The sequence below is a fragment of the Phasianus colchicus genome, chromosome 1 (assembly GCF_987193195.1).
Source record: "Phasianus colchicus chromosome 1, bPhaCol1.hap1.1, whole genome shotgun sequence".
Classification (NCBI taxonomy): domain Eukaryota; kingdom Metazoa; phylum Chordata; class Aves; order Galliformes; family Phasianidae; genus Phasianus; species Phasianus colchicus.
In genome coordinates this window covers 56,932,252-56,946,920 of record NC_143436.1, presented here as the reverse complement: position 1 = coordinate 56,946,920, position 14,669 = coordinate 56,932,252, and the positions used below count along the sequence as shown (strand labels likewise).

General features: G+C 47.0%; 1 protein-coding gene across 3 annotated transcripts in view; it reads right to left on the bottom strand.

Annotated features, from left to right (window-relative positions):
* The window catches only part of KIAA1549 (KIAA1549 ortholog), a 136,569-nt gene extending 123,787 nt beyond the window's left edge, over positions 1–12,782 (bottom strand). For all 3 annotated transcript variants that reach the window (XM_031589772.2, XM_090144031.1, XM_090144037.1), the window contains exon 1: positions 12,525–12,782. In XM_031589772.2, coding sequence (XP_031445632.2) covers positions 12,525–12,627 — 103 coding nt within the window. In that variant the 5' untranslated portion in view covers positions 12,628–12,782. The remainder of the gene's footprint in view (positions 1–12,524) is intronic.
* Between the last annotated feature and the right edge of the window lie 1,887 nt (positions 12,783–14,669).

Below are 14,669 nucleotides of genomic sequence, written 5' to 3'. Positions count from 1 at the left end.
AGGAAAACTAATGAAGCCTGGAATTTCCAAAACCTATAATTTTCATTAAAAAGTCAGCAAGTTCAAATCTGCATGGCACTCCATTTAAAGGCCTTAAGCATGACTGAGTACACTGATTAGTTACATTCTTTTTTTTTTTTTTTAATATTCCATCTCAGAGATGCTTTAGAATTTGTAATGTTTCATATCTATGTGATACTTAAATCGTAATTAAAGAAACCGCTTCCAGATCCACATGAGACTGGAAAACAGCCTCTCAAAAGTGACCTCTTACACGCACAGCCCCAAATGACTCACCTGTATTAGCTTCTCTCCGATAAGGCTTCCTCTCCCCATCATACTGTTCCATCATTAACACAACACATGGAGGAAAAACACCAAATTCAGTATCATTTGGCTATGAAGGTCCACCAAGATAAAAAATAAAATATGCATCTGCTCCCTAGTAAAAAAACGTGCTGACTTGTGTTTTGCTCCAAAATATTTCAGTGTTCCTTTCTGCTCCTTCCTTCACAACATCACAACATTCAGGAAAACTCCTGCATCTTATCTGTTTAATGTTTATAAATATCTAAAGGGAGGTGGGAGGCAAATGGATGAGGCCAGGTTCTTCTCAGCAGTGCATAGCAACAGGACACGGAGTAATGGCCTAAAACTTCAACATAAGAAGCTCCATACTAACATGTGGAAGAACTCCTTTACTGTCAGGATGACAGAATACTGGACCAGGTTGCTCAGAGAGATTGTGGGGTCTCCTTCTCTGGAGATATTCAAGACCTGTCTGGACACCTACCTGTGTGACCTACTTTAAGGGTACCTGCTTTGGCAGGGGGTTGGACTCAATGATCTCGAGGTCCCTTCCAACTCCTGCTGTTCTGTGATCTTCTTCTGTACAATGAATGTTTGCCTCTGCTCAGTATCCCTCGGACAAGACCATGACAGTGACAGACTACCACACTGCCTGTTGGTTCCACTGCTGGCTCAAGTGCTCCAGCAGGCAATAAAACAGGCCCCATGTTGTTCCTTTAACTCTTCTGCTAACAGAAAAGCTGCCAGCACCAGGAGCCAGCAAGTTCGCACTCAGAAAACTTTGCAAAACTCTGCTGGAATTGATGAATGTGCACGGTACAAAATATTTTGTCTTCAGTGCTGACAAACAGCATTTCCAAACCCTGTTTCATACACGGTACTGTTGAACCAGGCAAGAAAACAAACGTATTCACTTCTTAGTTAGTGCTGAAAGCCACAGACTGCAATCCCACCATCTCCTGGATGCTGGAGTCGATCACATGAACGTTTCTTACAAGAAAAGGAAATAACCACGCACTCTCCGAGTTGGATTAACTACTTGAAAATATAGAGAGCCACTTGCCTTCCAGAAAATAAAGCAATCACAAAGAGCAATACAGACATAGAAAAACTACCAGTAAGCTATCACATTTAAATGCAAAAGAAGTTGCTGTTAAAATGAAGGTTTTCCAATAGCAGCTACTTAAGAGCAAACAAGCTCTAATGCAGTTGCTCCTTAACAAATTAATTTCAGAATAAAACAGGGCTGTGATGCTATTCAGCCAGTGGCAGCTGGGTTTTAAAAGCTTCCTGTCCCTCTCTCGCATCCCCAGATGCTTGTTTCTGCCTCCAGAGGTGCCAATACAATTGTTTGCATGATTGTGCTCCAAGCAGAGTTCAAGAAGTATCCTGCTTACAGCGCAAAACACAGTGAAAATATTCCACTGAAACACTGTTTAAAATCACAAGGTATATTACAGGCATCCAAAAAGCTGCAGTGATCAGCTAGGAGAGAATTAACAGCAGCATCTTAAATTGGATTTTCCTCTGCATGGTGTAATAACAGAACCACAGCTTGGTGAGAGGGAAAATCAGCCACGTTTGGCAAGACATGGCACTGCTTTCTCATTTTCCAAGTCTTCCCCAGCCAGAAAAAAAAAAACCCATCCATTCCTAGTGAGCTCTACTCTTCTCCTGAAGAGCTTCAAAGAATACATAGCACAAACCAACAAAATCTGGAATCGGGGTGGTTCCCCTCCCCCCCACATTCCTTCCCTTCCCTGTGACATTCCCTCCAAGAGACTAACTGAATGATAACAAAGACTGTAGAATATATGAAAAAAAAATAAAAGGATTTTCTTCCAAGGTGAGAAAAAAGATATGAAAAGGATTTAAAGTTCACCATATTGCACAAAACAAAACACATTAACACATACATGAAGAGAAACTTTTTGGTCTTGTGTCTCTGTTTGAAAAGCACACAAGTATGTACACTGCTCCAGAAGTAATGTCTTCTGTTTGTTTCCATGGAAACTACAACAGATACAAAGAGTCCAATAACACTCAGAGCAAATTCCCGGCTACAAAACACTATTTTTTTTTTTGACAGTCACCTGCAGTAACTATGCATTTTTGCCAGCAGTGAACAAGAGCCAGCACATCACACTCATATCAGCACCAGTGAAGGTGACCCACTGTTTCTGTTACCAGGACTGAAATGCGCCTCCACCACTTCACTGTGCTCACAGCCACAACAGCAGACTCCATAAATGTTCAGCAAGCATCAATGAATGTCAATGGCTGCCACTTTTTCCACACAGAGGAACTCAAGAAGACACATCTTTGCTTCATACACTTCCATACCAGATGCCATTGAGTAAGGGTGCCCCTCTGCTGCCATCTGTAACACGACAGCAAAACATGACAGAATATTGATGGGAGGGTTCAGTCTCTACTACCAACAGCTGACTCTGATGTTGTGGGCCAATGTACAAAAACAGGAGGCATTATTTTCAGAGCAGCCGTCAGAGCTGCAGTTTAAATGGTCTTTACACCTGCAAACACAGCATGAAATTCTAGCCTCAATTTAACAGCTTTACCTTCAACATATTTGAAGCATCGATTAATCCAATCCCAAAATTTGGAAAGGACACAGTGGCATTGGTTTTCTGGCGCCTAGAATTGCAGCAGCAACTCAGGAAGCACCTACAAATTCTCAGCCTTACAAAATATGTAGATAAGAATTATACCAAAGTATGCTATCACAGGTTATAAAGATATCTAAACAGAGAGCTTTGCCCATTTGGTTCCCCATATTGTAAATATCCCATAGATCACCACTCAACTTCTATTACACTGCAGCCTCACTCTGAGCGCTGGGTGCAGGTTTAGGCACCACACCATGAGATGGACACAGAACTGTTCAAGACTGTCCAAAGGAGGGCTACAAAGATGAAGAAGGGTCTGTAGGGCAAGGTGTGTGAGGAGCGACTGAGGGCACTGGTTTGCTCAGCGCAGAGCAGGGGAGCTGAGGGGAGGCCTGATGGCGGCTGCAGCTCCTCACAGGGAGCGGAGGGCAGCGCTGAGCTCTGCTCTGTGTGACAGCGACAGGGCCCGAGGGAACGGCATGGAGCTGTGCCAGGGGAGGGCAGATGGGGGTTGGGGACAGGTCTGCACCACAGGGTGGTGGGCATGGCCTTGAGCTGCTGGTGTTCAAAAAGTGTTTCAACAATGCTTTCAGACATAGGGTCTGATTTATGGGTAGCCCTGTGTGGAGACAGGGGTCGGAGTTGGTGTTCCTTATAGGTCCTTCCTACTCAGGGTATTCTGTGATCCTCTCCTTCTGACGGAGTAAGTTCACGCTCCTCTCCATCAGAAACACAATGTAGACACTAGAATTACACTGGTATCAGATCACTTCATGATGAATCTCCCAAGAACAACAATGAAACAAACAAAACACAAATACTACCAAACAAACAAAAAAAACCCCACCCATGTGCAAGCTCTTTACCATAGGTATAAGCAAACAACATATAACAAACCAGTCCCGCATTCCTGAGCTTATTCCTGAGCTACATAAACACCTGCTGCTCTGGGTCGTTGCTTTGACTACTTCAGACAAACTATATTTAACGTGCACTTGTGCTTTTCACTTATCCCCCTCCAAATAATTCAGTCCACAAGGATTGATCTTAAACACATGAAGAATTCCAATAGCTACCCATTTAACTAATTCATTTCTTTCATCTACTGGCAAAATTCTCATTTGTTCTCACTCCCCAAAGATAAAAATAGGGAATCTCAAAATAAGACTTTGTGAAACCAAGTCCAATGGTTCATTAGAAAAGTAACTTCTGTTCTATGACAAACGCAAGCAGGAGCAGGAACTATACACTCAAATCAAAATATCTGTCTTCATAAACCACATTCACTCACGTGCCTCCATTTGGAAGAACTGTATTTTTCTGGTTTTAAAAAATTTCATAAAAGTTATTTAATGTCAAGTTACATCTTATGTAATTTAATTATTTAATGCCAAGAGCACAAGATTTAGACATTAGCTATGAGTTTCATACTACTTAGGAATAACGAAAAGTCACACAGAACATTTCTTAAGCATCTTACCTAAACGACACTGATGTTCGCAATGAGCACACGATACAGCTTAAGACTGTATTCTGTTCTTCAGGGGTGCATTTCATTTCCCAATGTAAAATAATGCAGCTACTCTGAACTGCCAGTGCTGTCTCAAACATTAGCAGCAAGTTTGGATGATGTTTTTTGCTCATTCATAAACATAAAAACAACTATGTTGTTTTCATAAATATGAAACAATCTTATTAGCAGTATGATTTCAGGAGCTATCTTCTCCTGACCTCAATAATTAAACTTTGCATACAGTAAACAGGAGCAGTAAATACCAAAGAATCAAAAGACTTAATACTCCGGGACAGAAACTGCGTTCAGCTTTGTTTCTAAGTTAGTTTCTAATGCTCCCAGGATTTTAAGAAGATTATACTTTCAAGCGACACCGTCTACTGGGAATCCAGTCAATTGAGAAAGAAGGAAAATGGATTTACATTCACCCTGCATTCCTCAGCTATCCTGATCCTTCTGACAATTTTTATAGCTCTTAGAATCTGGCTGTAGTAGAAGCAGCAAAGAATCCACTCACAGAAGTGAACGTGGTAAAAAGACAAATGAAATTTATTTTCTTTAAACTTCCTTGCTTGTTTTATCCAGGGCTAGTGCATTTCATGACAAAAACTTGACTATTGTATTGATTTTAACACATTTTTTTCCCCACCAAGTGACTATAAAAAGCACATGCACACAGGAAAGAGTGCATGGAATAAATTATGTCTTTAAAAAAATTAAACGTCAATGGCTGGAAGCCCAAATCTGTTTCATCTTTCAGTTTAAGGACAGGAAGTAAGGTCATTGTCAGCTTTTAATTGAAAACATTTTCAACCAAGACCCCAGATCTAGATTGGGATCTGGTTCTGTGACATGCAATGTCTATCTCAATATATCACACAAGTTAGTCCCAATTCACCACGAGCTCTAGCTTCAGTTTTAAATACAGACAAACACCAGAAAAGTCACCTCCTTGGAACGTAGTTGATACAACCACCTTCCTTCTATTTGAAAAGTAACTCAGCCGTAGGAGGGGAACAAACAGAAGGAGATCTTCCTCACATACAAAGTGATATCAGTTTGATTTTCTTATTTGTATGAAAATGCTCAGTGGGGAAAGGACAGTCAGTGTAGCAAAGGCTACATAACATTCTTTGCTTGAAGGTACAAAAAGGAAACATTAGAAAACTCTAAACCTAAAATTAATCATTCAGAAGTTTGGAGGTGTCATTACTAAGGCTGCCCATCAAATCTCAGTTTAGCTTTTCTCTGCATAGACTTAATGGCGCAGTACTTAAGCATATGATCACAGATGGTTTCCTCACGCAAAGAGCGCACGAGATGGTTTTCAGTAACGCACAGATATTGGCCCTATGCTGCACATCTGCACAGAACATTATGTGGAGAGCCTCGCCAAACAGGGCTGCAAAATTCTTCAGGAGGTCACCTAATCCATCGTTCTACACCACCGTGGAATCAATGGTGCAATGCCCTTCTGTTAGTTCATTATTTCATCTGCTCCTGTAATTCCAGTGATGGATTATATTACGGCCCCAAACCAGAGCAGGCAGCCAAGCACTGCACACCACTCTCAGCATCCCAGCGGAGGCTCTCCTGCCTCTGGGGAGAGCCCAAGAGTTTCTCTAACACCCACGTGCTCATGGGCTCTAGCACAAGCCATGCTGCTGAACCACCTTCTGCCCCTCTACCAACACATCAACTCACAAAGACCTGCTGCAGAGCCTGCTTGTCATCCTACCACTGTGCAAGACTGGAGCCCCTTCAGAGGGATACTGTTATGCACTCTTCTTCCTGAAAAGCATCTGGATTTTCAGGCTCTTCTTTCACTGTCAGCATTCCCACTGCTCCTTCCTTGCTGGTAATGATTAATGCCAATTTTGGCCTCTCACCTCTTTTTCAAACCACAAGACCAGTTACACTGTCTTGACCAGATGGCTTAAAACCCATTCAAAACCATACACAGGGAATTCATAGAAGTCAGGGGAAAAGAAGAGGACAAAATCCAGGCAGGGAATGTAAACTGGAATTGCTAAAATGAGCAATCATCAGTTCTTTTTGAGAAGATCTGATTTAAAATGAAACAATCCTACTTTCACTATGAAACAGAATACTGCTTCCAATCTGTAATAGTTAACTATCACAGAATCACAGAGTGGCCAGGGTTGGAAGAGACCTCAAGGATCATGAAACTCCAACCCCCCTGCCACACGCAGGGCCACCAACCTCCTCATTTAATGCCAGACCAGGCTGCCCAGGGCCCCAACCAATCTGGCTTTGAACACCTCTAGGGACGGGGCATCCACAACCTCTCTGGGCAGCCTGTTCCAGCACCTCACCACTCTCTCGGTAAAGAATTTCCCCCTGACATCCAACCTAAATCTCCCCTTCCTCAACTTAAAACCATTTCCCCTTGTTCTGCTGTTCTCTACCCTTTCAAAGAGTTGATTCCCCTCCTGTTTGTAGGCTCCCTTTAGGTACTGAAAGGCTGCACTGAGGTCACCCCGCAGCCTTCTTTTCTCCAGGCTGAACAAGCCCAGCTCTCTCAGCCTGTCTTCGTAGGGGAGGTGCTCCAGCTCAGCATGGTGCTGAGCTGCAGTGCTCAAATGATGACTGATCATTTTTGTGGCCCTCCTCTGGACCCTCTCCAACAGCTCCCTGTCTTTTTGGTACTGGGGCTCCAGACCTGGACGCAGTACTCCAGATGGGGCCTCACAAGAGCAGAGTAGCGGGGGACAATCACCTCCCTGTCCCTGCTGGCCACTCCTCTTTTGATGGAGCCCAGGATACCATTTGCCTTCGAGCCAAAAGGGCACAATAACTTACGCTAAAAAAAGTTTTGATACAGTAAATGCCAATAAACACCACTACCTGTTACTTCATTTTTGCTTAAATGCTTAAAACAGCATTTCTTAAAATACTTTTCTGAGAACTGCAGCTAGGGTAGGCTGGTTTATCGTCCACTGGATCTTTATTGTTTCAAAGACAAAAGTCTTTGGCTTCCTGACGAGCTTTTCTTTTGTGCTCACTGTTATTGCATGTGTATATTTCTTAGTCATTTCTTGTGTGATTTTCAAAATACACCTAAGAAATTGCACATTACAAATGGTGAAACTATGAAGCAAGGTCAAATTCTGACTGTCTGACTTGAAAGATTAATAAATATTTAAAATCACACGCTCAATATCTATTCAAGAACAGCTCCTCTTGGCTCCTATTGCAGTTGCAGGCACTCAGCATTTCTGCAACACAGATCCTATAAGTATCCAGTACACGAAGAACACACAGCTAGTGACAACCTATGGGAAGCTTGCTTTAAGCCACTCGCTCATGTCACACTAAAACTCTGCAACAGCAACACAGGTCAATTATCTAGGACAGCATTTAACTATATTAACAGTTAAACCTTTTTCTTTTTTTCTTTTTTTTTTTTTTCTGAATAGGAGACCACAAACTTCCCAGTTGCCTTCACCTCACTCATTTCACACCTTCAAACATCTGCCACAAGAACAGCAGGAGTCCCATAGATAACTTCTCCATCTGCTACTCCCCTCCCACCCTTTCAGCAGTATCAGTTTTGTATGCTGGATATGGTAAGGGTCCTGTGAGCACATGGGTATAAGCATGTATAAATATCTGCAGGTGTGTATATTGCTATACACATTGTTTATGCAGATATACACATCATCACATTGGTTATCCAAAGAAGCTGTGGATGTCCCATCCCTGGTGACATTCAAGGCCAGTTTGGATGGGGCTCTGGACAGCCTGATCTGCTGAGTGGCAACAGGCAGACTGGAATAAGATGATCTTTAAGGCCCCTTCCAACCTAAGTCATTCTGTGATTCTATGATTCTATACGTGGATATAGACTTTGGGATCATACAATTATAGCTGTACCGCAACTTACGGGCACAGGAGAAATTTAAAACTGCAGAGTTTTTTTCCAACATTTAATTTTGCCTTCACTGTCTTTATATGCTGTGCTACTCCACATAAGTAGTTCTCCAGTTTATAAAAAAAACTCTGAAAATCTGTTCTGAGAAAGGGCTGAAAGATGTCCTTTCACAAAGATTCAAGGAATAGACGATCACACTCTTGAATGAGATTAAGAAAGTTACAACACTCCAAAATTACAGGTTTTCTGCCAAATTCTGGAGAAAGCATCCTAGAGCAGCTGGCACACACACCTCTATATCTAAATTTCAAGACTGATGCCTTCAGCTGTATCTCTTCCAGTGCTGTCCCAACCCTGCATCTTCACTACTTCTGACTCCTTTCAACACTACTTGCCCATTCTGGAGTGGTTTTGTTGCTGTTTTCTTTTTTAAATTCAAGTCCACTTACATCTCCCAGTCTGATCATCCCATTTCTAGGTCACACCAATCATTTCTTCTGGGATTTATTTCTGTTTCCCTCACCCACAGACGTATTTCCCAGCCCTGCCTTCATCTCTTGCCTCACAGTGTTTTTCATTTGCCAGTTGCAGTCTCCTATCTCTCTACCAAAAGAATCATAATCACAGAATCATTAATATTGGAAAAGACCACTAAGGTCATCTAGTCCAACTGTCAGTCCATCCCCACCATGCCCACTGCCCACGTCCCTCAGTGCCACATCCACACAACTCTGGAACACCTCCAGGGACGGAGACTCCATCACCTCCCTGGGCAGCCTGTGCCACTGCAGCACTGCTCTTGCTGAGAAGAAATTGTTCCTACCATCCAACCTGAAGGAACCAGAGAAGACCTGCAGATCTTCCCCTCACTGCTGCTGCTTAACTAACACAAATCCCATATCAGCTCCTTTTAAAAGCCATCTCTCCTTTTCCCCTTGGGCCTAAAGCAGTGAATACCACCATACAACACTGCACCATGAAGCAGATCTCCAAACTCCTCAAAGAAAGGAAAGTACTCCATTACATAGCACAGACATGCAGAGACAGGCAGGTGCAGCTCTCAGCCCTGAAGTTTGGCTCAGCCCCTCTACACTTTCACAGGAAAGACAGGTCTCACATACCACTTTGGGCTGGGATGAACGCACATAGGTGGCACACACACCCCTGGTCAGTATTAGGAAACAGATCCATGAGAACTGGATACATTTCAGTTTTATCAGACAAAGAAAATGCATCATCTCTGCCACAGCCATGCGTGCCTAAATTTGGTTGTTACAAGCTGTTGAAAAAAAGTCACTTTCAAAGCAGCAGCAGAGAAAACATCCCCTTCAGAGCTGTCACAATATGCCGAAGCCTAACTGCATGCTCTAAAGCATAAGGGTATTACAGTCATTCAGAAAAGAAGTTGGCAGAACTCAAAGCAAAAACTATTGTTTCCCTCTTGCCTCAGCATCAGAAGTTGCTGAACTCTTTCAACTGACACTGAAAAAAAAAAAAAAAATCTTCAGCCCATAGCAAAATGCATAATTCATAAGATTTCAATTGAAACCGTTGAATTTGTTCTCAGCTTTCCTCTTGGAAAATCTCTGCAGCAAGGAGCAATGCTCCGGTGCCCAAAATCTCTCACAGCAGGAAGGCCAGCACTGTGGAGGCCTTCCTTGTCACCAGCACACAAGTCCTGGGCCTGCCTGAGAAACCTGAGATCCTGCTGCACAGAAACAAGTGGCACTCACAAGATAGACACGACTGAGTAGAAAGCAGCACCAGCTTGTTTAGAATTCTAACTTCTTGGAAGGGCATGCAAACAAAAAACACATTTCCTCTGGCAAAGCTTCGAGCAGAACTTGCAAGCACAAGGTTGCCATAAATAAAGCAAGCACAGCATTGGTTTAAAGGGAACCCTCTGTGAGGAGGAACTGAAGTGAGCTGGATGAGCTCACCTGGCTACTGGAGACATGATGCCAAACTAAGTGTCTGTAACATCTGTGTACAGCTACTCTGAACAAAGAATGTCCTGAAATTGTCCCACACAGCACTGCACCCTGCTCCCCACCTGACCTAGTATCAAGCACAGCACTGGGAGAAATCAAGGTGCAACACTTTCAGAGATGGATAGGGTTTGTTTTTTGGGTGGTCCTGTGGAGGCAGGGTTGGGACTCAATGGTCTTTGTGTGTCCCTTCCAACTCAGGATATTCTACAGTTCTCTGACATTCACAACTTGCCTTTGGTCTATGGATCTCTGAGGAGATGCACAGAGGCTTCTCAAAGCCCAGTGCACAACTTTCCTCTCTCCCACAGAGAACAGTGCAGCTAAACAAGGCAAACCATCCTCAGAGTCAGAGACTGTGCAATGAAACGAATGAAACAGCAGAGCCCAGCCATAGCAACACAGTGCTCACAGAGCCTGCCCCAATCCTCACACACCAAGCTGCTCAATACGCACCTATCTGCATACTGGGAGCTTGGCATCTGCTGAGTGGTGCAAGCCAAAACCCTGATTCAGCAACATGTGACTTTAGTGGGAGCTGGATCAAGCGCTCCTAAAACCAACTTGATTTATTACTTCATTTTCTTAAGCACTGATGTTCACTTTGTTATTTCAAAGCAGGTTTCTCCAACAGCCATGCTTCTCCTGCACCCTATGCTTCCTCCACACAACCCCAGACTGGAGTGCTGTCACTGGACCAGCAGAGACCAAATGGCACTGACAAGCAGTGCCTGGCACTCAGGGCCAGACCTGTGATCTGCTCACGAGGTGAGCACTGCAGAAGACCAGCACACATCTCCTCTTTGGTTCGTAACACCATTACATCACCACAACATTCTGAGGCTGAAGAAGCAAGTAGGGTGAGGGTTGCCTTGATTTTGTAAAGATGATGGGCCCCACACAGACAAAAAGCATGGTGAGAGTGTGATTTATCAAACATTTCAGCTTAACCAAGACAAGAAACAAATATACTTGTTCGCTGATACCTGTGGTCTTCCCATCTTCTCAATCAACAGACCATTCCTAACACACCTCAGACAAGCATCCTGTGAACTGCAAGTTGGCTCAAATGCATCAGCATGCTACAACTCACAATACGTGGCTCACATGTCCAGTGGGACAGGACCAGGCAAAGGTGATGCAGTGCAAGGCTGTGCCCTGCACCAGGCGGGACAGCGCAGCCCTGCCAGAGCCCTGCTGGGTTACATCACATCGCTGCTGTTACACAAGGAAGCAGCACCTTCTGCAAGCTCACAGAAAGCCTCCACAACTTGTGTTTAAGCACTATCAAGTGACAGGCAAACAATTCAGCAAAAGCCTTCACCGATTTACTGTGAAACTCTAAGAAAAAAAAGAAAGCCAGCCATTGTGTTAACCTGGGCAGAAGGAGCAGAAACAAGCCAAGTAAATCCCCGACTTTGACACCTCCTTTTCTGAAGCACAGTATCTTCATGTAGGGAAAGGAATCTCTGAAGCTCACTAGAAGCCACCAGGCAGCTCTGTGTGTGTCTGTCTCTGCTCAGAGCAGCCAGCAGCATCACAGCACCGGGCACACTCCGTACAGCTGCCCTGAAATAGTTCACAGAATCACAGAATCATAGAATGGCCTAGGTTCAAAAGGACCACAACGATCGCCTACTTTCAACCCCCTGCTACGTGCGGGGTTCTTAACGCTATTTCGATGTTGTCAGAATCGTATTACTTTCTACCCGGCATACACCAAACAGAAAGCCCACAATCGCGACAGAACTGCCTTTACACACAAAGAGTTGGCTGCCGCTTTCACAAAACCCGGCGTTCAGAACGAAGCACCACGCCGCGGGAGCGAAACCAAAGGAGACACCTCAGCGACGAAGCTGCCTACTTAACCGCAGGCTAATTCCGCTGTCACCAGAGAAAACGGGGGGATGAATAGAAGACGGGAGAGCGAGCGGTGCCGCTGACCCGGGCAGCCCCGCGCGCCTCCCGCACGCAGCGGCCGTTCCCGGCCCGCGGGGCTCGGGGCGGAGCGGCGCCGCAGCCGCGGCCGTACCGTGGCGGCGGGACCCCCTCCCGCGTGCCGTGCACGGCGCAGCGGGGCCGGGCCGCGCGACGCGCCCCCGCGGTACGCAGCGGGCATTGTTAGCGGCGCCGTGCGGCGCGGCGAGGCCGTTCAGGGCCCCGCACACCTGCCGGCCGCCTTTGTTCCTTACCTGCGGCGGGCGAGCCCCGCAGCGCCGGCACGGCGAGCAACAGCGGCAGCAGGGCGGGCAGCGCCGGCCGCCACCGCGCCGCGAAGCGTGTCATCCCCGCCATGGCACGGCGTCAAGGCATCGCGGCGCCCCGCGCTCCCCCGCGGGCAGAAAGGGCTGGGCGGGCTCGGCGGCGCCTCCCGGGCGCATCCGCTGCCGGCGGGGGTCCGGACGCCCTCCCTCCCCGTTCCCGGGCGGGCCGCGGAGCCGCTGCGGCCCTTCAGGCGGGGGCCGGCCCCGAACTCGCGGCCCCGCGCCCCGCCTGCCCGCCTCGCGCTCGCTCCCCCCGCCGGCGGCGACGCGCGAGCCCCGGCGGAGGCCGGCCGGCGGCGGCGGCGAGCGCAGCGGGGCCGCCCGCCACCTGCGCGCGCCCCGCGGTCCGCGACTGCGCGGGAGCGCGCTCGCCCCGCCCTCGTCCCCGCGCGCGCGGGCGGGCGGGGTGGGGCCAGGGCCGGCCTCGCGGCGAGGGGAGGGGAGAGGGGCGGGGCGAGGCGAGGCGTGCCAGAGGCCCCGCCCTGGTGGCCCCTGGGAGCGGGTACAGGCCGGGGGTTGTCGTTTAGGTGTCGGTGACCGGGGTCTCTGCGTAAGAGGGCGGTTCGCTCAGTGCCTTCGCTGACGAGATTCCCGACTTTCATTCATAGAAATAGCCTCCCATCTCGCGTTGAGGTTCACGCTTCACGGTGTCCGTGCCTGCAGTGTGTGTGTGTGTGCGGGGCGCCTTCGTGGCAGCACGCATCCCACACTTTCAGCCCTGGCTGCGGGCTTTTCTCCAGCTCCTCTTATTGTAGCCTGCAGCTATTTCTCCAGTGTGCTTTGTTAGCCAGAAAGCCCCATTCTCCTGGGTGCAACAGGAATCGTGACAGAGGACAGGTTTCTTTGCTTACGGCTTCAAACGTGTCTGGACAAGAAGCTTGGTGTGAGTCTGCAGTGTGCGACTGCAGCTTGGAAGGCCCAACTGCATCCTGGGCTGCATCAGCAGAGGGGCTGGAGCTGGGCGGGGGGGGATTGTTCCAATCTGCCCTGCCCTCGTGAGGCCCCATCTGGAGTACTGTGTCCAGGCCTGGAGCCCCCAGCACAGGAGGGGTGTGGAGCTGCTCAAGCAGGTCCAAAGGAGGGCCTAAAAGGTGCTCAGAGGGCCGGAGCACCTCTCCTGTGGAGACAGACTGAGAGAGTTAGACTTGTTCAGCCTGGAGAAGAGAAAGCTCTGGGGAGACGTCATTGTGGCCTTCCAGTACTTGAAGGGAGCTTAAAAGCAGGAGGGGGAATGACTTTTTACGTGGTCTGATAGTGATAGGACAAGGGGAATGGTTTTAAACTAAAAGAGGGGATTTTTAGGCTAGATATTAAGTGGAAATATTTTCTCTTTTAGTGGCGAGGCACTGGCACAGCTGCCCAGAGAAGCTGTGGTGCCCCATCACTGGAAGCACTCAAGACCAGGTTAGATGGGGCCCTGGGCAACCTGAGCTGGTGGATGGCAGCCCTGCACGTGGCAGGGAGTGGGACTGGGTGGGCTCTGAGGTTCCCTCCAACCTAAGCCATTCTGTGGTTTTATGATTCTATGATTTTATGTCTCTGATCTTTTTTTGAGTCTTTTTCAGGACTTAGAATCATAGAATCATAGAATTGCTCAGGTTGGAAAAGACCTTAAAGATCATCAGGTCCAACCATAACCTAACAGTACTACCCTAACAACCCTCCGTAAATCATGTCCCTGAGCACCACGTCCAAACAGTTTTTAAACACATCCAGGGATGGTGACTCAACTGCCTCCCTGGGGAGCCTATTCCAGTGCTTAACAACCCTTCCTGTAAAGAAGTTTTTCCTGATATCCAACTGAAACCTCCCCTGGTGCAACTTGAGGCAATTTCCCCTTGTCCTGTCACCTGTCACCAGTGAGAAGAGTCCAACCCCGCTCTCACTGCACTCACCTTTCAGGTATTTGAAGAGAGCAATAAGGTCTCCCCTCAGATTCCTCAATCCCAGACTAAACAGCCCCAGTTCCTGCAGTTGCTCCTCAGAGGACATATTCTCCAAGCCCTTCACAAGACTTGTTGCCCTTCTTTGGACCTGCTCCAGCACCTCAGAGTCCAGTACATCTTCACCACC